General features: G+C 46.0%; 1 protein-coding gene across 8 annotated transcripts in view; it reads right to left on the reverse strand.

The window, feature by feature from the left end:
* The window catches only part of CTNND2 (catenin delta 2), a 1,245,479-nt gene that overhangs the window by 180,535 nt on the left and 1,043,386 nt on the right, over positions 1-21,558 (reverse strand). For all 8 annotated transcript variants that reach the window (XM_050937394.1, XM_050937393.1, XM_050937390.1 and 5 more), the window contains one exon: positions 19,923-20,106. In XM_050937394.1, coding sequence (XP_050793351.1) covers positions 19,923-20,106 — 184 coding nt within the window. The remainder of the gene's footprint in view (positions 1-19,922; positions 20,107-21,558) is intronic.

Genomic DNA, 21,558 nt, shown 5'->3' on the forward strand with positions numbered 1-21,558 from the left:
GTATTGGAAGCTGTTGTCTTTCAAATGTCACTCTAATTGATTCCTTCTTTTAAAGGAAAAAAATGGCTTTGGGCAATATAAGAAACTAAGGGCCTAATCCTGAAAACTTTTGTTCATACAAATTGACCCATTGAAGTATATGGGATTTCCGAGGTGACTAAACAACTCACATAATGATTTTGAGGTTGAGGCCCTCAGAGCTCCATTCTACTCTTGTATATATGGATATATATCCTATTATAGTAAATGACAGTTGCATCTGGAGGCTGATTTTGGTATGGTCCATCTTCTGTAATCACTCATGCTGATGTAAACATGGAGCACCTCTAGGGCTTGTCTACACTACCACTTAAGTTGATGTAACTTACGTTGCTCAGGGGTTTGAAAAAACCACTCCCCAAGTGATGTAAGTTACATCGACTTAAAGTGCTGTCTACAATATGCTATGTCAGCCGGAGAGCATCTCCCACCAACATGGCTTCCGCCTCTCATTGCGGTTGAGTAATTACATCGACATGAGAGTGCGCTCCCACCAACATGTGCTACACTGGCACAGCTACAACTGATGCAGCTGCACTGATGTAGCACAGTAGTGAAGACAAGCCCCTCCTGAATGCAAGAACATTTGTGTAAGTGTTGGGCAGAAATTTTCTAGAACAAACAAAATTTTACTTTTTGTGGCAAATAATTTAAAAGGAATTCTATACTGGCAGAAGTTGTATTTGTAAAGATTTCTGGCTGAGATTTTGACAGTGATTTTCGTGGTCTGGGACAGAATCTGAAATTGAGGCCACCCCTCCTTTCAAAAATTTACTACTGAGGAAACTACTGAGGGGGTGGATTGGAGAGTGAGCCCACCTCCCATTTACCCTGCTGCAGCTGGGCCCAGCTCCCCGCTCTGGTTTGAGTGAGTGGCGCTGTGACCTTGCGTGTCAGATCACAATGCCACTCAATTTGGGAGCTCTCTAAAACAATGGGCCAAGGGCAAACTACTTCTTTTGTCCCCCATTCTGGTTATGTACTTGCAGTGTTAATCTTTTAGTTTAAAGTAACGTTTGTAAGGGAAACACTTAGAGACATTTAAATTACAGTGCAGTATTGTGACTGGCAATGTTAACATTAATAGAATGTCCCTTGTCTAGATCTCATATAAATGTGTTCAGTATGTAAAATGAGAGGAATTGCTCCAATAAGAAAAAAGTGGGATGCTTACATTTTTGACACATCTATACATTTAATTTTGTTGGTATTTTTCCCTTGTGTAGCTTCTGAATAAAATTCTCATAATACTAATCAGAGGACATTAATGTATTCAAATAAGCCTTTTTTCTCACCAGTTACCACATTAGATTTTATTTCAGCTGCATTTCTGTATGATCACAGAATTTACACAAGAACTACACCTTTTATATCAAGCATAGATTTGCATATTAAACTTTATGTTCAACTGTGACAGAATCATTGTGATTGATCAGTTTATGAAATGATTTGGGAATTTTTCCTAGACTGGATATTTCTTCTGGCTTCCTCTGAAGATAAATTCTGTCCTGCATATGTGACACTGAATCCTTCTCTGTTGCCTGTCTCTTCTGGGATGCGTTGCAGGAACCCAGTACCCACCCCAGTGGATGCAATTACAGAAAAAGGACTTGTTGAGGAGGAGTTTTCTATCCAGGCAAGCTCTCTGATGAAAAGCTGTTAGTAAAGATTACTGGTGTCCATAAGCAAGGGTTTCTCTTTTAGGTTTGTGGTATGGGGAACCAAGTCAATTGTGATTAATATTTGTTTTTTTTTTAATGTGAATCTGGGAATATGTCTAGGCATTCATAATTTTTAAAAAAAAACTTTTGAATATATGATATAGTACCAATTAAAGCAACATGGCCCAAAATGTCAGATGTAGGTAACCAACAAGAGGCACCCAAATCCATTAAGACATAAGAACAACCATACATGGTGTGACAGACTGAGGCCAGTGGGGTACAGGAGTCTGGCAGCGGGCAAATATACTGGTCACTGGATGAGTAGTTTTCTGTTCCCTGAGTGACCAGAGCAGGGGCTGCACTAGAGTAATCAGGAACCTGCTAGAACCAATTAAGGCAGCCAGGCTGATTAGATCACCTGCAGCCAAACAAGGCAGGCTAATCAGGGCACCTGGTTTAAAAAGGAGCTCACTCCAGTCAGGCAGGAGGGAGTCAGAGGAGAGGAAGTGTGTATGAGGAGCTGGAAGCAAGAGGCACAAGGAGCTGAGAGTGAGAGGGTGTGCTGCTGGAGGACTGAGGAGTACAAGCGTTATCAGACATCAGGAGGAAGGTCCTGAGGTGAGGATAAAGACGGTGTTTGGAGGAGGCCATGGGGAAGTAGTCCAGGGAGTTGTAGCTGTCATGCAGCTGTTACAGGAGGCACTATAGACAGCTGCAATCCACAGGGCCCTGGGCTGGAACCTGGAGTAGAGGGCGGGCCTGGGTTCCCCCCAAACCTCTCAACTCCTGATCAGACACAGGAGAAGTTTACCCAGACTGTGGGGAAGATCACTGAGGTGAGCAAATCTGCCAAATAAGTGCAGGACCCACCAAGGTAGAGGAGGAACTTTGTCACAGCTGTCAGACCAAAGTTGCATCTATCCCAGTGTCCTGTCTTCCAACGGTGGACAGTGCCAGATTCTTCAAAGGGAAATATCAGAACAAGGCCATCATCAACTGATGCATCCCCTGTTGCCCAGTCCCAGCATCTGGCAGTCAGAAGCTTAGGGACACACAGAACACGGGATTGCACCCCTGACCATCTTGGCTTATAGACATTGATGGACCTATCCTCCATGAACTTATTTAATTATTTTTTGAACCCTGTTATAGTTTTGGCCTTCACAACATCCCCTGGCAATGAGTTCCACAGGTTGACTGTGCATAGTGTGAAGAAATACTTTCCTTTTTTTTTTGTTTTAAATTCATTGGGTGACCCCAGTTCTTGTGTTATGTGATGGGGTAAATAACACTTCCTTATTCAATTTCTCCACACTAGTCATGATTTTATAGACCTCTATTATAATCCCTTTAATCATCTCCTTTCCAAATTGGTCAATCCCAGTCTGATATATCCAGATTTTGGCAACAACATTTTTAAAGAAAGTTAACTTATCTTCAGAGCTGCAAAGTCAATGGGATTTTGCAGATATTCAACACCTGTGGAGATCAGGGCATTTTAGATACTTTGCCATACTTAACGTGCTTAACTCTAGGCACTTGCATATGAAAGTTTGGACACTTTTATTTTATAAAACTGAAATTTCTCCCTGTTGTCCTTCCTAATAACTATCACAGCAACAATCTTACCTGATTAATGTCTTACTAGTGACATTAAATATTAGGGAAGCTTCAGGTTTGATACTTCAGAAAGAAGCATTATGATGTTAAATAAAAACAGCTTTTTAAAAATGTGGTAATATGAAAAATATAAAGAACTTTTTAGCTAATATATTTAAATGTAGGGTGACCACACATCCAGTTTTGGTCAGGACAGTTCCTTTTTTAAGCCCTATCCCGAGCGTCCCAATTTTTTTGGCGAAACTGGGCATTTGCTCTGTTTGCTCTTACCAACTGATAATCAGATGGCAAGAGCAAATGGGACAAATGCACAGATTTGCCAAAAAAATGGGGCATGCCCCCCTAGTGGGGTGTGGAGGAATGTTCTGGGGGGATGGAAGTGAGTGGCAACACTAGTCCTGCATGGCGGGGCTCAGGCGAGCAGTGATGCCAGTCAGCTCCGTGCATGGGAGGAGGGAAGCCCTGAGGCCAGCCCCGCACATGGAAAGGGGCTCTGGTGAGTGGCCTGGGCCAGCCCCACTTGTGAGGAAGAGGGCTCCGGCAAGCAGCTCGGGCCAGCTCTGCATAGATTGGGGGCTCAGGCGAGTGGCTTGGGTCAGCTCTAGGTGGAGGGAACTCGGGCAAGCCCTGCGCAGTGTCCCATTTTCCCTTTGGTTACCCTATTTAAAAGTCAAGTTACAAATAATTTGTACATTTATTGCTCCTTTATGATGTATGAATGTGGCTCCAAGCTTCAAGGTGGTTTTATCCTTCAGTTTGATGAAGGACTTTGGTAAGATCCCAAGAGAAACTGGAAAGAATAGGGTAAAATTTGAACTGTGACTTGCCTAGCTTCAGACTGAAGAAGGGTCTTACATATTGTATTAGTTTAAGTTGCCCAATGAGCATAAAACTAATTTAACATGGGAGTTTACAAACTGTGCTTGGTTGTGGCCAAACGGGGCTCTAATACAGTTTAAGCTTTTTTTAGAACTCAGTAGTTACACCAGGATAGAGAGGTCCTTAGAGTGTGTAAAATTCAGCATGATCTTCCCCATCAAAATGAGAAAAGTTAGGACTTGATAGTTATAACATTTTTAATGAAAAATAAAAATAAAATACAATGAAGCCACCTTTACACATAATAAATGAGCAATAAGACATAAGCAAAATATTGTTGCTTCAAAGTTTACCCCAAATAACACAGCTCTTTACAAAGGTGAAGGTACTAAAATGAGGTTTTTAAAATATCCTACTGAGAGTAGAAAATGTAGGCTTAAGACAGTGACAGATTACAGCCTAATAAATTCATCCACATTGTACAATACATCAGATCTGCCTACTAATTATTCTGTTGAGTTTCAAAATGACATCAATAAATGCAAATGCAGAAAAAACTGAGGGATATTTCAAAATATCATGAAAAAAGAGAAAATCCATACAATGTGCCTTATTTGAACATTGTCTGTGACATCAGGAGTGAAAATAGAGACCAACTTTAAAAAGCAAAACTAGTCCAACACGAAATACTATGATAATTCCTGTAATTACCAATTTCCATGACAAACCAGATATGGAGAGTATATTCCTCACAAGCAAAAATATCCATACATTGATAAAGATTTAGTATTTTCTGAATGAAAATTAAAAGATCACTTATCAACATTTATCCTTGAATAACACTTATCTGGAAATATTGACTTGGCTCTAAGATAAACCCTTTGTCATATTTATATACAATAAAAGTTTGTTTCTAACAAGTGACTTTCCCCCTTGAATCAATTATATAAAGTATCAGGGATGGGGAAATCAAACATTCTCAACAGTACCTCAAGTTTACTCACACAATTTGAGGTTGCAACAAGATATTAACTTTTCCTGTGCTTTTCATTCACATGCAACTTTGCTAAATATGATTATAGTCTTTAACTATAGCATTAGCAGTGAAGCTGCTGATGTGACTAATGTCTGGATTTAAATTACTTAAGCAGCCAACCGTTGTGGCAGTCCCACAAGCCACACAGCAGGCCAGCCTAGCCCATGGGCAAGTTAGCACTGCAGCAGACTAAAAAGAAGAAATCCTTGGAGGGGATTTGCAGAGCTGCCCATGTAAATAAATATCCTGACTCTGTACTCTGCGGCTCTTTAATCTTGCTCCTTCTTGTTCTTTTGTCTGTTGGAGCCACAAAGATGATGCCAGCGACTGGAGTAAACCTCTCCATCAACTCCTGGTGGAGAGACAGATTATTCACAGCTGATTCAAGAGCCTGGGCAGAAATCCTGGCCCTACTGAAGTCAATGGGAGTTTTTCCCATTGGCTCATTTTGCCCCAGCTCTGGAGCATACATTGAGAACCCAAAAAACCTTTGGACTGTGGACCCTTTGAAATCATTCCCTCACAGAGAGAATATCAATTAGCCTGAGAAGAACCTTCTATGTTCCAGTAAATCAAGTAAAGCACTGAACATGCTCATAGAGTACAAATTCATCCCCATGAGAGTAATTGCAACATATGGTCATTGTTCTGAAGAGAAACTTTGACTCTTTCCTTGCAAAGGGGACAGTCATAGATGACCAGTAGAAAAAGGCTACTTTCACTCCAAGTAAATAGCTGGCTCAATTTATACAGTCACACAAGCTTGTAGAGCTAGTGCTTGTCAGCAAACTTGGGAATACTTTTCTAGCTGAACAGGCATTCTTAAACCATGATCAGAGACTCAGCAGTTGTCTTTTTTGTAATGGTCATGTATGATCAAAGGCCCATGTAAACTGTGGCAAAGAAGACCTGTGGCAAACCCCTGGTTTCTGTGGCACTCTGGTGTGGCAGACTACAAAGTCTTTACCCCCTTCATTTACATTAAAAACTGAAATTTCTTTGGGAGATAAATATGGAGATGAATAGTACAATTGGTGTTATTAATTATATTATGTCTGTCTGTTACAGCTATCCCCCTATTCCATTTTGTTTCTTACAGCTGTCCCCATACTCCATTTTGTTTTTCTTCTCCTCCTGTTGCCGCCTCTCCCTGGCTGTTAAGTTGTTTACCAGGGCCACTGCCCTTCTCAAAGGGAGGGCCCCTTAAGTTGTTTAACAAGAGCCATTGCCCTTCTCAAAGGGATGGCCACTTGTGCTGCGTGCTAAGTGGGACCACTGCCCTGTTCAAAGGGTTAGTCCTGTTATCACCTTGTTGAACCTGGGCTTGGTGTAGGGCAGGCAATGTCCAGAGCTGCAAGACCTATTGTGTTTTTAAGATCCTGGGCATGAGTCATAGGCCTCATGTGCTTTTGAGTCACCTATTGCACAGGACTCTGCCCAGGCATGTCTCTGTGCTCACCTGCAGTTTTTCCCTGTGCCTCCTCCCCTGTGACAGAGGGATCCTATCAGGATCACTGGCGGGAAACTGCCTAAGTTTGCCTTTAAAAACAGACATTTTTGAAACTAACATCAGAAAGGTTCCTGCATTGCTGCCTGGTCTGATCAGCCAGGGGTTTTGGGGGGTCCTTTCTCCGCTCTCGTTTTATTTTTGAGCGTACCCCCGGTTTTTAAACCCCCCCCCACGAAGAACGAATTGCTGCCTGAGAGATCTCCTGATTATCAAGACCGTACCGAGCCCTCCTTGCTTCTTCTGATGTTACTGCTGCTTCTGCCTTTGCTGCTGCCTTGGGGACTGGTAAGAATCCCTCTGTGAAACTTTCCATACTTTTATTTTATTACTTTAGCTGCTGGCTCTGTTTCCCTAGCACACAGACTCAAGCTAAACCTTGTTCTGTGTCTTAAAACCTCTTTAACTCCGTGGCGCTTTGCTGCTAAAAATAAGCTTGGGCTGCTGCTAAGCTCTGCTCCCTGCTTTCAGCTGTATCCACTACTGCAGCCACCATCCCTTGGCTTCCTTGGGGGCTGCCTTGGGAGCTGTATCCTGGGCACATACCACTCTGCCCTCTGTAACTTCCCCATAGCATAAGGTGCACCGTAGGTTTTGCTTTTTAGTTTAATAAGTCATAGTTTGCTAAGATTGTAGAGCTTGTAAGTTTCACCTGCCTTGTTATAGTTTGCTGTTTTGTTGCTCTGTATAGTTGCTTGTTATAGTTTGCTTAGAATTGTGATATTTGTTGTTTTGCCTAGTCGTTGATTAAGATAGATTTTAAAAAGCCATTGCCTGGTTGTATTCTGTACCTGTTTTATTACTTTGTATAAGCTGCTTGTAATTTATATAAGTTTGATTAAATTAGAGGATAGATAAGGTTTTTACTGCTTCAATTTGTCTTCCCGCTGTCCCAATCTCTCCCTGAACTTTCCCGTGTCTGTTTTTCCCCCGCTCCAATCTCCCCCTCTGTGTACTTCTCCGTGTCTCCTTGTTGTAACCCCTTGCTGCTTCCCCCCCCCCGTGTAACTTCCCAAACCCTTTGCCACTTCTTTTCTCTTTTTTTTGTGGGTGTCCCTCTAGCCCTTCTTTACACCTCTCTGCTGCCTCTCCCTGTATCCCCTGTGTTCGTGCCCCTGCTCCTCCGCTGCCCCTCCCCTACCGAAGATCACCATCACACTGCTCCGTTTGTCTTCATCTCGCTGCTCCGCAACTTCCCTGAAGTGCTCTCCGTTGCTGCAGCCTGTTTCTTCCCTCAGCCGTCTCCCCCATTCTCCACGTGCCTTCTCATCGCTTACACGTTCAGCGCCCTCCCCTCTTGCTGCTCCCCCTTAAGTGCGCTCCAGCTGCTCTTGTCTCCCGTACTTCCAGTCCGCAGGCTCCTGAAGACTGCTGCTCTGGGCTTCAGAGTCTCTCGCTGCTTGCAGCTGCACTCTCCTCTCGTCAGACACCACTAATCAGTCACTCGCCTCCCCCCTCCTGTTTCTTGACCCAGCTTTTAGGTACACTCTTACTATCACAGCCTCACAAATTAAGTCAGTAATTTTCTACATTGCATAATTTCACTTATCACCCATATTGTATTATTGCACTGTGACTCACATTTTACTTGTGTTTATAACACCCCATTAGTTGCCTCCATTTTTCTAATATACTTTGTATACCATTTTTATATAGAAGCTACCATTTAATTTTTTCATGTTCTTTTGGGTACATTTTGCATTCCACACTGTAACTAGAGTTGTTCCTATATAAAGTTAAGTTGCTCATTGACTGTACTGTATCCCATTGTGCTGAACCCCACTTACTGTACCCCACTGTTAAAACTCCCTACACTGTTCAATAAGAAGAAACACCCTCAATTTGTCTATTGTAAACACCTTATACACCCCATCCCATCGCATTTCATTGTTAAATTCCCACCACTTCCTTTTCCCTTTAATAAAGAAATTAATTGGCACCCCACCTGTGTGGTAATTGCTCCCCAGGATCCCATATACCTGCAGGCAGGGACAATGTCCTCAGATTTTTCACTGTTAGCCTGCAGCAGATTTTCATATTGAAATTCTATACTGCATCATGGAAGTTCTTGAGGGTAGAAAGCAATTGGAGCTTCTGACATTGGAGGAAGTTTATTATTTTGGGATATTCACATTAGCTGAATGTTTCAACTGCAATCACCTTCAGTGAAACAGTTAACAATATGGACATTTAAACTCTTACCATTATACTGTACAATTAATACCTCATTGAGAGCTATTTCTTTAGGCCATAAGTAAATCCAGCCAGAAACCACTGGATCAGTTTATGTTCAGCTCATTTTTTTCAAATGTTCTTTTCTTTGCTAATGTGCAGGCTAGAGCCTTTTTTTTTTTTTGATTGAAAAATTAGATTCTGAAACACATTACTGGGACAATTTTGACAGCCACAGTATATATAGGGACTTACATATGATGAGAAACTGAACTACTATCTCCTCTAAGTTTTAAGTCCTTGACTACGGTTATGGAGAAAAAGTAAAGAAATTGATGCTTTAATACCTTGTAAATTTTCAGGAAAGAAACCTTTATGTATGATAAAAATCAAGTGAAACATAAAAGAAAGAACAGTAATCAGCAACATAAGCATTTACAAAGTGTAACCAGTACTGTTAATTAGAACTGTTAAAAAGTCTTGCAACACAACCATATGAAATTGTCAATTTTGTTTTCAGTCATGGACGAAAACTTGACAAGTTTCATGTGAAATAACTTTGGCACCAAAAGCCTTTTCTCAAAACTCAAACTGAAAAATGTTGTGGTCTTTGGATAAATGTGATTTTTTCAAGATTGATGTTTTTAGATTTGTTTTGGTTTTGTAAATAAATAACCATGATAGTTCTTCTTCGAGTGCTTGCTCATATCCATTCCAATTAGGTGTGCGCGCGCCGCGTGCACGTTCGTCGGAGACTTTTTACCCTAGCAACACTCGGTGGGCCAGCAGGTCGCCCCCTGGAGTGGCGCCGGTATGGCGCCTGATATATACCCCTGCTGGCCCGCCTACTCCTCAGTTCCTTCTTACCGCCCGGGTCGGTCGTTGGAACTGTGGAGCACGGCTAGCCGTTCTCCACCTCCCTAGCGTTTCACTCTTCTGAAGTTTAGTGTATATAGTTCTGTTATTATAGTAATAGTTGTAGTTATAAAGTTAGTTAAGTGTAGTTGTATATAGTTATACAGAGGATCGGGGATTTGCCCCTTTTCCTCCCCGCCGTGCCGGGGCCCATGCCCGGTTCACCCGGCTTTAAGCCTTGTGCAGCCTGTCATCGGCCGATGCCAACAGGAGATCCGCACGACTCCTGCCTGAGGTGCCTAGGCAAGTCCCACCTTGTGGACAAGTGCCGGATCTGCAAGGCGTTCAAGCCCCGAACGAAGAAGGAGCGGGACAGTCGCCTGAAGCAGATCCTGATGGAGGCAGTGCTGACTCCCCCACCGTCGGCACCGACTCCGGCACGGGGGCCAAGTGTCGCCTCTGCTCCGGACCACCTGGCACCGGCAAAGGCTTCGACTTCCCGCTCGGCACCAGCCCGGCACCCTAGCCGGCACCGCTCCCTCTCCCCGAGGAGCAAGAAGCACAGGACTCCTGCGGTGCCTACAACTGCACCACAGTTGGAGCGTGCTTCCAAACCTGACCGCCCGGCACCGTCATCCGCCGCGGCACCGAGCGTCGTCGCACCGTCAACTCCGGCTCCTCAGGGACCATTGAGTCCGGTGCATCTCAGCTCCCCAGTGAGAACAGCGGTTGAGCTCGTCGCACCCTCCACGCCGGAGACCTTCTCCATTGCACGCGACCTCATCGTCATGACAGAGCCCGAGCTGCCCCAACCCCCGGCACCGCCAGTGCGGGTTCTCCAATCAATGGGCAAGCCCGCCATGGTGCGGCCGCATTCGCCGGGCACTACTGAGCATCGGTCCCGTTCCAGATCGAGGGACCACTCTCAACGACGCTGCTCGAGATCGAGACGCTGCTCGCAGTCCCGAGACCGCTACCTGCGGCACCGGTCGTACTCGTGGCACTGTTCAAGATCCCGGTCGCCGTTGTACTACTCTCGGCACCGGTCTAGATCGCGGCACCGACATTCCTACCGCAGCCAATCCCGGCAAGGCAGCGTACGGCACCGGTCGACCTCCCGGCACCGAGCTGATAGCAGGTCCCGGTCCAGATCAAGGTACCACCATGACTCCCGGTACCGCTCGCCGGCACCGCGCAGCGACGTCGGGGTGCGCAGAGGCCTGACGCAGTCATCGACGGCTCCTCCATGGCCTTCAAGGCACTCGTCCGCTTCTTCCCGAATGGACAGCGCCTCTTACGGGGGTTCAGATGTGCAGGCCCACCCGGACCAGGGACCACCACAATGGTCCTTTTGGACGCCTTGGGCATACCACCAAGCCCAGGGCGAACCTTCAGGCCCCGCTCGCTCCGGCCAATCGGAGCATCGGGCACCGGAGGCCACGGTCAGCCGCCCCCCCCCCCTCAGGTATGGAGGAAGTCCCTATGGATCCCCTGGCGCAGCAGGATGCTCAGGAAGTGGAGGTCCCTCTGGACGAGGCTTCAGTTCAGGAGCCACTCCTCCCTGGGGTGTCTTCTTCCTCGTCCCCAGATGAGGCGGTTGGGGAAACATCTTCATCAGGGCCCCCGCCGATTGATGTCCGGGCACACCAGGACCTTGTGAGGCGAGTTGCCCATAACATAAACCTTCCTGTCGAGGAAGTCCCGGAAGTGGAGGACCCGGTGGTAAGCATCCTTTCTGCGGAGGCACCCACCAGGGTAGCCCTCCCCTTCATCAAGTCGATCCAGGCGAAGGCGGACACCATCTGGTAGTCTCCGGCCTCCATTCCACCCACTCTCCACGGAGTGGAAAGGAAATATATGGTACCATCCAAGGGGTATGAGTACCTCTATGTACACCCCGCTCCCTGCTCCTTGGTGGTACAGTCAGTCAATGAGCAGGAACGCCACGGCCAACAAGCCCCTGCGCCAAAATCCAGGGAAGCCAGGCGCATGGACTTGCTGGGCCGCAAGGTGTACTCCGCGGGAGGCCTTCAGCTCCGTGTGGCGAACCAGCGAGCCCTCCTGAGTCATTACAGCCACAACACCTGGGAGGCTGTCGGCAAATTTACGGAGCTGCTTCCCCAGGACTCACGCCAGGAATTTTCATCTCTCCTGGAAGAGGGCAGGAGGGTCGCCAGGACCTCCCTACAAGCGTCCTTAGATGCCGCAGATTCGGCAGCAAGAACACTGGCATCGGGCGTAGCCATGCGCCGTATATCGTGGCTGCAGTCTTCCAGACTACCGCCGGAGCTACAGTACACGATTCAGGACCTGCCATTCGATGGGCAGGGCCTTTTCTCTGAAAAGACAGATCCCAGGCTACAGACCCTGAAGGATAACCGAGTCATCATGCGGTCACTGGGTATGCACACGCCCCAGACTCAGAGAAGGCCATTCCACCCCTACCATCAGTGCACTTACCCCCCGCCTCGCCCCAGACAAGATTTCAACCGGAGGCGAGGTCGGCCGAACCGTAGACGTCAACCAGGTCCTCAAAGGGGTAATACTTCCGGGTCCGACAAGCCACCAAGGCGAACTTTTGAAGGTGCGCCCGAGAGCAGCTTACCAATCCCTTCCCTGGGTCCACTTCATTTCCTCAACCGCCTCCGCCCCTTCCTGCCGTCATGGTCCCAGCTAACCTCGGATCGTTGGGTCCTGCGCACGGTGCAGTTTGGTTACTATCTTCAGTTTGTTTCTCCACCCCCCTCCCATCCTCCCTCTTCGTCCCTCTTCAGGGACCCCTCTCATGAGCAACTTATCCTCCAGGAGGTTCACAAGCTCCTGCTCATTGGAGCTATAGAGGAGGTGCCAAGGGAGCTAAGGAGCAAGGGGTTTTATTCCCAGTACTTCTTAATCCCCAAGTCAAAAGGGGGCCTTCGACCCATCCTGGACCTGCGAGGACTGAACAAATTCATCAAAAAGTTCAAGTTCCGCATGGTAACCTTAGGAACCATCATTCCCTCCTTGGATCCCGGAGATTGGTACGCCACTCTCGACATGAAGGACGCATACTTCCACATTGCGATCTTTCCCCCGCACAGGCGGTATCTTCGTTTTGTGGTAAATCAGGACCACTACCAGTTCACGGTCCTCCCCTTTGGGCTCTCCTCAGCCCCCCGGGTGTTCACCAAGTGTATGGCGGTCGTCGCCGCTGCCCTGCACCGTCGTCGTATCCATGTCTTCCCTTACCTCGACGACTGGCTCATTCGAGGCACGTCGGAGGCGCAGGTGACCGGGCACATCACCATCATCAGGGAGCTGTTTGCGAGCGTAGGCCTGACCATCAAGCTGGACAAGTCCACTCTGGTGCCTACGCAGAGCATAGAGTTCATCGGGGCAGTGCTGGACTCCAACCTCGCAACGGCCAGCCTCCCCCGGCACCAATTCCAAGCCATAGTGTCCATGGTCACAAGCCTGCAGGCCTTCCCGACCACGTCTGCTCGAATGTGCCTTGCTCTCCTGGGGCACATGGCCACATGCACCTTCGTCACCAGACATGCAAGACTCCGCATGCTCCCGCTGCAGACCTGGCTCGCGTCGGTCTATCGACCAGGCAGGGATGCCATAGACACAATCGTAACGATTCCACCGATTGTTCTAGGTTCCCTAGGCTGGTGGACAATGCCCTCCCAAGTGTGTGCGGGCCTACCGTTTCACGTCCCTCAGCCCTCAGTGTCCCTGACAACGGACGCGTCATCGCTGGGCTGGGGTGCGCACCTGGGGACCCTGCGTACACAGGTTCTATGGTCACAGAGAGAGTTGACTCTTCACATCAATGTGCGGGAGCTACGGGCAGTTTGCCTAGCATGTCAGACATTCCAACACCATTTGCACGGCTGTTGTGTTGCGGTATTCACGGACAACACAACGGCCATGTATTACATCAACAAGCAGGGCGGGACCTGGTCCTCCCCGCTGTGTCAGGAAGCAATACGTCTGTGGGACTTTTGCATAGCCCACTTTATTCATCTAGTGGCCTCCTTTCTCCCGGGAGTGCGGAACACCCTTGCGGATCACCTGAGCAGATCCTTCCTGTCCCACGAATGGTCCATCCATCCGGATGTCCTCTCTGTCGTTTTCCAGAGGTGGGGGTTTCCCCAGATAGATCTGTTCGCCTCCAGATTGAACAGAAAATGCCAGGTGTTCTGCTCTCTACAGGGTCGCTCCCCGGGCTCCCTGTCGGACGCGTTCCTCATACCGTGGACGGGTTGTCTTTGCTACGCCTTTCCACCCTTCCCTCTCATCCACCGAGTCCTGATCAAGGTCCGGGGAGACAGGACCCGCCTCATCCTGATCGCTCCGGCGTGGCCGCAGCAGCCTTGGTACACCATGCCGCTCAATCTGTCCCTGGCGAATCCGATTGTCCTACCTCTTTGGCCGGACCTGATCACGCAGGACTTCGGCAGGATGCGCCATCCGGATCTACAGTCCCTCCATCTGTCTGCATGGCTCCTGGCTGGCTAAGCCAGTCCGAGTTGCGCTGTTCCGATGCAGTACAACAAGTGTTGTTGGGCAGCAGGAAGCCTTCCACGCGTTCAACCTACCTAGCGAAATGGAAACGATTCTGCTGCTGGTGTAGCCAGCACGGCCACGACCCACTCGCCGTGCTAGTCCCCACCATTCTGGACTACGTGTGGTCTCTCAAGCAGCAGGGCTTGGCGATCTCCTCTCTGCGCGTCCACCTCGCGGCTATATCCACCTTCCATCCAGGCGAGGCTGGCAAGTCCGTGTTTTCTCACCCGATGGTGTCTAGGTTTATCAAGGGCCTGGAGCGACTATACCCTCAGGTCAAACGGCCTACCTCTACTTGGGACCTGAACCTTGTCCTGACCAGGCTCATGGCGTCCCCCTTCGATCCCTTAGCCACATGCTCGCTGCTGTACCTGTCCTGGAAGGTGGTCTTCCTAGTCACTATTACGTCGGCCCGGCGAGTCTCGGAGCTTCGGGCTCTTACCGTGGACCCTCCGTATACGGTGTTCCATAAGGACAAGGTACAGCTGCGACCGCACCCGGTGTTCCTCCCTAAGGTCGTCTCCGCCTTCCATATTAACCAAGACGTCTTCCTGCCAGTCTTTTACCCGAAGCCGCATTCATCCCGAAGAGAGCAACAGCTCCACTCCTTGGATGTCCGAAGGGCCCTCGCGTTCTACATTGAGAGAACTAAACTCTTCCGACGTTCACCACAATTGTTTGTGGCAGTAGCGGAACGAATGAGAGGCATGGCAATCTCCTCCCAGCGTATCGCATCCTGGGTCATGTCCTGCATCAGGACATGCTACGACTTGGCCCGTGTGCCAACGGGGCCCCTTACCCCCCATTCTACCAGGGCTCAGGCTTCGTCGGCCGCGTTTTTGGCTCACGTCCCCATACAGGAAATCTGCCGTGCGGCCACATGGTCTTCTGTACACACCTTCGCATCACACTATGCGCTGGTCCAGCAAGCTAGAGACGATGCCGCTTTCGGCGCAGCAGTTTTACAGTCTGCAACATCTCGCTCCGACCCCACCGCCTAGGTAAAGCTTGGGAATCACCTAATTGGAATGGATATGAGCAAGCACTCGAAGAAGAAAAGACGGTTACTCACCTTTGTAACTGTTATTCTTCGAGATGTGTTGCTTATATCCATTCCACACCCGCCCTCCTTCCCCGCTGTCGGAGTAGCTGGCAAGAAGGAACTGAGGAGCGCGCGGGCCAGCAGGGGTATATTTCAGGCGCCATACCGACGCCACTCCAGGGGGCGACCTGCTGGCCCACCGAGTGTTGCTAGGGTAAAAAGTCTCCAACGAACGTGCACGCGGCGCGCGCACACCTAATTGGAATGGATATGAGCAACACATCTCGAAGAACAACAGTTACAAAGGTGAGTAACCGTCTTTTGTATATAGGACAAGGTGACATGTTAAAATCACATATTAGGGCTTTAAGGTTCAAATGACCCAGTATGAGCCATACGCAACACCTGAAAGTTAACAAAACTCATAGTTTTCATTTTGATGTTCATCTTCACTTTAAAGGATTCAAATGAACCAGAAATGATAAAACAAAGATCCAGGATTTTTAAAAAATGTGAACAGAAATTATCCGTTTTAGCTGAAACACACAAGAACTGAAACTGGCAACCTTTCACAGAGCTGAATGTGCTAATTCCTGGCACCACACTGGGGAGACGAGATAACTGGGAGTTACTGTGTAATATGTCATATGCGATATCTCAAAATGTTATGAAAGATGAATATTTATATTGGAATGAGGAATAATGGGTGCTATTTTGTACTTCCAGCTTTTAATGTTCTAAATAATTTAAAAATACCCAAGTTATATGAAACTAATAGCACTGATGTGGTTAACAGAATTACTCGCTTTTTTCATGTCACAAAAGCATAAGCGCTACACTTAATAGACAACTCTCCATTCAGCAAGACATAAACTGAACAACACAAAATTAGGGCTTGATTCTGCAGCCCTTATTCACATGAATGGACACATTGACTTCAATTGGACTACATCTGTGAGGAAGGGTTGTTAGATTAAGCCCATACAACTTTAAAATACAAAGCAAAGATCTAGAAATGACTACTATAAGTCATTGTAGGGTAACCATCAGCATAATGTCTAGACAGCAGTTGCACTATAGCTTATCTCATCTCTCTCTTTATTTAAACCTCCAAACTGCAAAAATATCATATAACAAGAAAACAATGAAGCTATAGCATTAAAAAAGCATTAAACTTTTCATATCTCATCTTGATTGTGCTCAAAAGGCCCATCACTATTATACATTTGGAAACATTCAAAAACACATTTTAAAGAAAGAAATAGATTCAGAAAATATTTTTCTAAGATCTATCAGCGAAAATCCGATGTGCTTCATATCTACAGGAGCTAGCTGCCAACATTGCTCCCTCACAAGCAAATTAAAGGAGTCCTGGTTAAGGAAAAAAGGGGCAGAAGAAGAAGTCTTGTCTCTAATTAGAAAGTGAAAGTCTCAAAGAAAAAGATAATGTGCTTTCCATAAAGGTACACATTTGAAACCAAATGGATATGCATAAACAGGCTTAACCTGGAAGCTATTATATCATCTTGCTTTAAATAGTATCTGTCTTTCTTCATGAGACTCACAGGTTATCACAAATGTGCACCGGAGGGTACATCCATCTAGACATAAATAGGAAGAAGTAATGATGGGCTTTAAAGTTGAGTGGGAGCACTTAAAATATAGTATAACAAATTGTTTAAACTATGCATTGGATGCAATATGCTGTCAGGTACTCTAAGGCTCAAAGCATTGTAGTCTTTTTCTCAGAGACATTATACTGCTTCTCTCATTCTACAATCTCACAAAACACAGAGACAGAGAGATTAATGGAAAGCAGGAAATGAGCTGCCCTTTCACAGAAAAACTTACAGGGTGTTGATGATTTTATTTTTAAAATACACATATATTTTAAATGCCCAATAGGACCTTATTACCTAAGACACAAAAATAGCTCAGAGGACATCATTCCAAGATACATCAAGTGGTTAGTGAGACATTTCTGCCCTTCACATTACATGATGCTTAGTGTTCCTCACTGTGACAGGTTTACAACAGCGACTTGTGGAAGGTAAAAGAGAAAGTTCTTGCTGCTCTGAAGCATAAACCAGTTTAATGCTTTCTGAATGTTCTGTGCCTCTAGATTAATAGCTGCAGTTCATCAGAGGAGGAGGTATTGCATAGTGAAGATCAACTCTGTGAGTTTGTCTGCACTTACACATCCCACTAACTCAGGAGTGGGCAAACTACGGCCCTTGGCGACACGGGGCTAAGGCAGGCTCCCTGCCTGCCCTGGCCCTGTGCCACTTCTGGAAGTGGCTGGCACCACATCCCTGTGTGCCTCTAGGGGAACAGGGGGCAGAGGGCTCTGCACGCTGCCCTCACCTGCAGGCACTGCCCTCTGCAGCTCCCATTGGCGGGGAATGGAGAACCACAGCCAATGAGAGCTTTGGGGGAGGTACCTACAGGTGAGACCAGCGCATGGAGCCCTCTGTCATCTCACCCCTCCCCCAGCCAGGGGCTACAGGGACAGGTGCTAGCTGCTTCCAGGAGCAGCTCAGGGCCAGGGCAGGCATGGAGCCTGCCTTAGCCCTGCTGCACGCCGCTGCCACCCTGGAGCCGCTCAAGGTAAGCGGTGCCAGGCCAGAGCCTGCACCCCAAACCCCTCCTGCACCATGCACCCCTACCTCCTGCCCTGAGCCCCCTGCTGCACCCCTCCTGCACCCAAGCCCCCTGGCCTGAGCCCTCTGCTGCACCCCACATCCTCCTGCACCACAACCCCCTGCCCCGAGCCCCCTCATACATCCTGCACCCCTCCTGCACCCCAACCCCTTGCCTTGAGCCCCTTCCTGCACACCACACTCCCTCCTGCACCCCAGCCCCCTGTCCCAGCCCCACATTCATGGCCTTGCATGCAATTTCCCCACCCAGATGTGGCCAAAAAGTTTGCCCACCCCTGCACTAACTAATAAAAAGTGAAGCAGGAAAAGGTGACTTTAGAGAGGGAACAAAGAGCAGAACTTCCATCAAGGATGCTACTAGAATAAGAACCAGACACATCACAGTGGTTACCCACAATGGATAAGGTAATGGCTTTCCAAGTCTAAGTTCATGTCCCATCTGTGGTGAAAAACAACTTCCTTCCTATATATTGCAAGGAAACCTTAGTCATATTTAACAGGTGGAGAGATAGCTCAGAGTTTGCGCACCGGCTTTCTAAACCCAGACTTGTGAATTCAATCCTTGAGGGGGCCATTTAGGGATCTGGAGCAAAAATCTGTCTGGGGATGGGTCCTGCTTTGAGCAGGGAGCTGGACTAGATGACTTCCTGAGGGAGGTCTCTTCCAACACCAATATTCTATGATAATCAGTCCAACTCCTTCCAGCTATCATGGGAACGGGTACATCTTTCACAATAATACTCTCTAGTGCCTTGAAACATGAACACAGGTCCAAGATATATCACCACACTCTTTTCAAAATCAGAAGTGTGCAAATACCTAACATACTTAAGGTGTTCCAAAATACCTCACATAGCCATTACATGCTGCAATTTTAAGTTCAATATCAGCAGACATTTATGAAGTATTACCAGTTGGTTTTGTACTAGCATCATAACACTAGTCAAGCAAACACTGTATTATTTTTTCCACAGAACTTCTGATGCTATTTCCAAGGTTGAGATAACTCACCAGAAACCAACCAACCAACCTACCTCATGGCTCATGACAGATAGGTAATGGAGCAAATAGCAAAACCCCACCTAATTGCAACCCTAACCATATACCAACATCTGACAGTTACAATTACAATAAGACCAATAATACATAGCATTTATATAGCACATTATTTCTGCAGAGTGATTCACAAACATTAACTAACTAATCTTTATAATAACCCTGTGAGGTAGATAAATATTATCTCAATTATACAGAGAGAGAAATTGATACACAGAGGTTGTGGAACCTGCCCAAAATAAACAAGTCAGTGCAAGAAACAGGACAAGAACTCAGGAGTTTCTGACTCAATCCTTTGATATAAATTTGTCAGTGAAGAAACAGTTCCTGATCTTGCTACTCTTTTCTCTACACCCACATCACAAATTAACAACAGATATTCAAGGGTTGCAGATATCTGTTAAGGAACAGTTTGTGTATTTCAGTCCCATAATATTAAATGGGCTGGTTTATTTCGACACATCTTTTTTCATCATTCTTTCTTGCATAAAAAAACCCTAGCTGCTTTATACAGTCACATTACATTTAATGGCATTTGGAACTCAGAAGGCATTCAAACATTCCTTTCTGTAAGCATCTGTGTTACTTTGTACACTAATTAAGTTGGAGTGATAATGAGAACATACTGACACCATTTAAGCAACTGGGGAATGAGACAATCTACAAGTAGCAGAAAAACATCTGCAACATGCTTTGGTGCAGGGGATTGGTCAAAACTATTTAAAAAAATTGTACAGATTGTTCTTGCATGGCTTGAAGCTTATCTATGGAATTAATTTCAAGATTTAAGGGCTACCATAAAAAAAGTTATCTTCCCTGTTGAAATCCAAACCAAGTTTAATATATTTGGGGTGTTGGGAATGAAAATTCAAAATAAAAGAGCATGATTCAGCTGACTCACCTTAGGCACCCAGTGGCATTGCGCAGCACCTGTGATGAATGGAGCTGTATTTTGTGATCATCCTGGAGGGGCGAGTTGTCCCATCCCGAGTGAGGGATGATCACTGCATTAGTCAACACTGCAAGAGCATCCTGGATGATTGGCATTTTCAGTGCATCACACGAGGACAGATTCCAGAGAACTCCTACAAAAAGCAAATGATTAACAATTAGTGCTTCTGGTGACAACAGAGAGCAATTCTTGTTTTGAAATTACTTTTCATGAAACTGTTATTCTTAATCAAACTGCATACCTAAGAAAGTCTGCATAATGTCTGAAGGATCAGTGATGACTAAATACTGCCCCGCTAAGAAGTTACCTTTTAATTTTCCTTTTAAAATAAACCGAGTCTCCACAGCAATCCTGAAGTTTATCAGGGTTAAGGCTGACAACTGGTCACCGTGTTTGTGATTTAGCTACTATTTTTTACTAAAAATTAATAAAAACAAATAGCAGAGAACAAGTCTGTGCTACAGATTGGACTGCCATCCACTGGCAACTACATAGATGGAACTAATTCCTTTTAGGATCTCCAGTGTAACTTGAATGGAGTGGGCTGGTAGCACCTTGAAGACTAACAGATATATTTAGGCATAAGCTTCCGTGGGTAAAACTCCACTTCTTCAGATGCCTGGAGTGAAAATTACAGATACAGGCATAAATATGTATTGGCACATGAAGAGAAGAGAATTACCTTACAAGTGGTGAACCAGTGTAGACAAGGCCAATTTAGTCAGGGTGGATGTGGTCCACTCCCAATAATTGATGAGGAGGTGTCAATACCAAGAGAGGGAAAATTGCTTTTGCAGTGAGCCAGCCACTCCCAGTCCCTATTCAAGCCCAAACTGATGGTGTTACTGGGAGTTACCCCTGGACTACTCATTGTTTTTGTGGATATAGACTAACACAGCTACCCCTCTGATACTTGAATGGAGTGGCCAGGCTATACTCTAGCTACAAATCTATCAGAGGTTCTCCTTTGACAACTCACATGAAGTGTAACAGTCTTGCAAAATTCTGTTCACCCAGAACAAATCATTTTTACGGGCTAGTCAATTATCTTTTTTCCTCCATTGTCATTATGGCACAGGACATAGAAGTAGATTTTGTGCCTCAGCTGGTAAATGTTCATGACAATTTTGCAAGGATGGAATATAATTAGTTTTATTAATATACGTATGGCCTACATATATTTGTAGAATTGTGTTAGTTACTTAACAAAATATAAAAGCATTACAAATCTTATCCACAGGTAACAAGGCTAGAGGTCCAAACACTCACAAGATAATTTGTTTGAAAGAGATACCTTGTGCTAAGATTCAAAACTTACAAAAAGCAAATGAAAAATTACAATAAAATGAAAATTTCTTGGAATAGCCATAAAGATTACATTAAAAGAAAGACTACTATTCTCACATTTTGCTATTTAAGGATAGACTATCGAAAGCAAACCATATATTTTGAGTTACTTACATATAAAAATAAAGAAAGTAGACAAAACAGTTATAAATAAAATTGAAAAAAACCAAGTTTGTAGAGAAATGGTTCATGCTAAATCTTTTTGCAGTATTCTGAGATGTGAAAGTGACCTATAGTA

The sequence above is a fragment of the Gopherus flavomarginatus genome, chromosome 2, assembly GCF_025201925.1.
Source record: "Gopherus flavomarginatus isolate rGopFla2 chromosome 2, rGopFla2.mat.asm, whole genome shotgun sequence".
Classification (NCBI taxonomy): domain Eukaryota; kingdom Metazoa; phylum Chordata; order Testudines; family Testudinidae; genus Gopherus; species Gopherus flavomarginatus.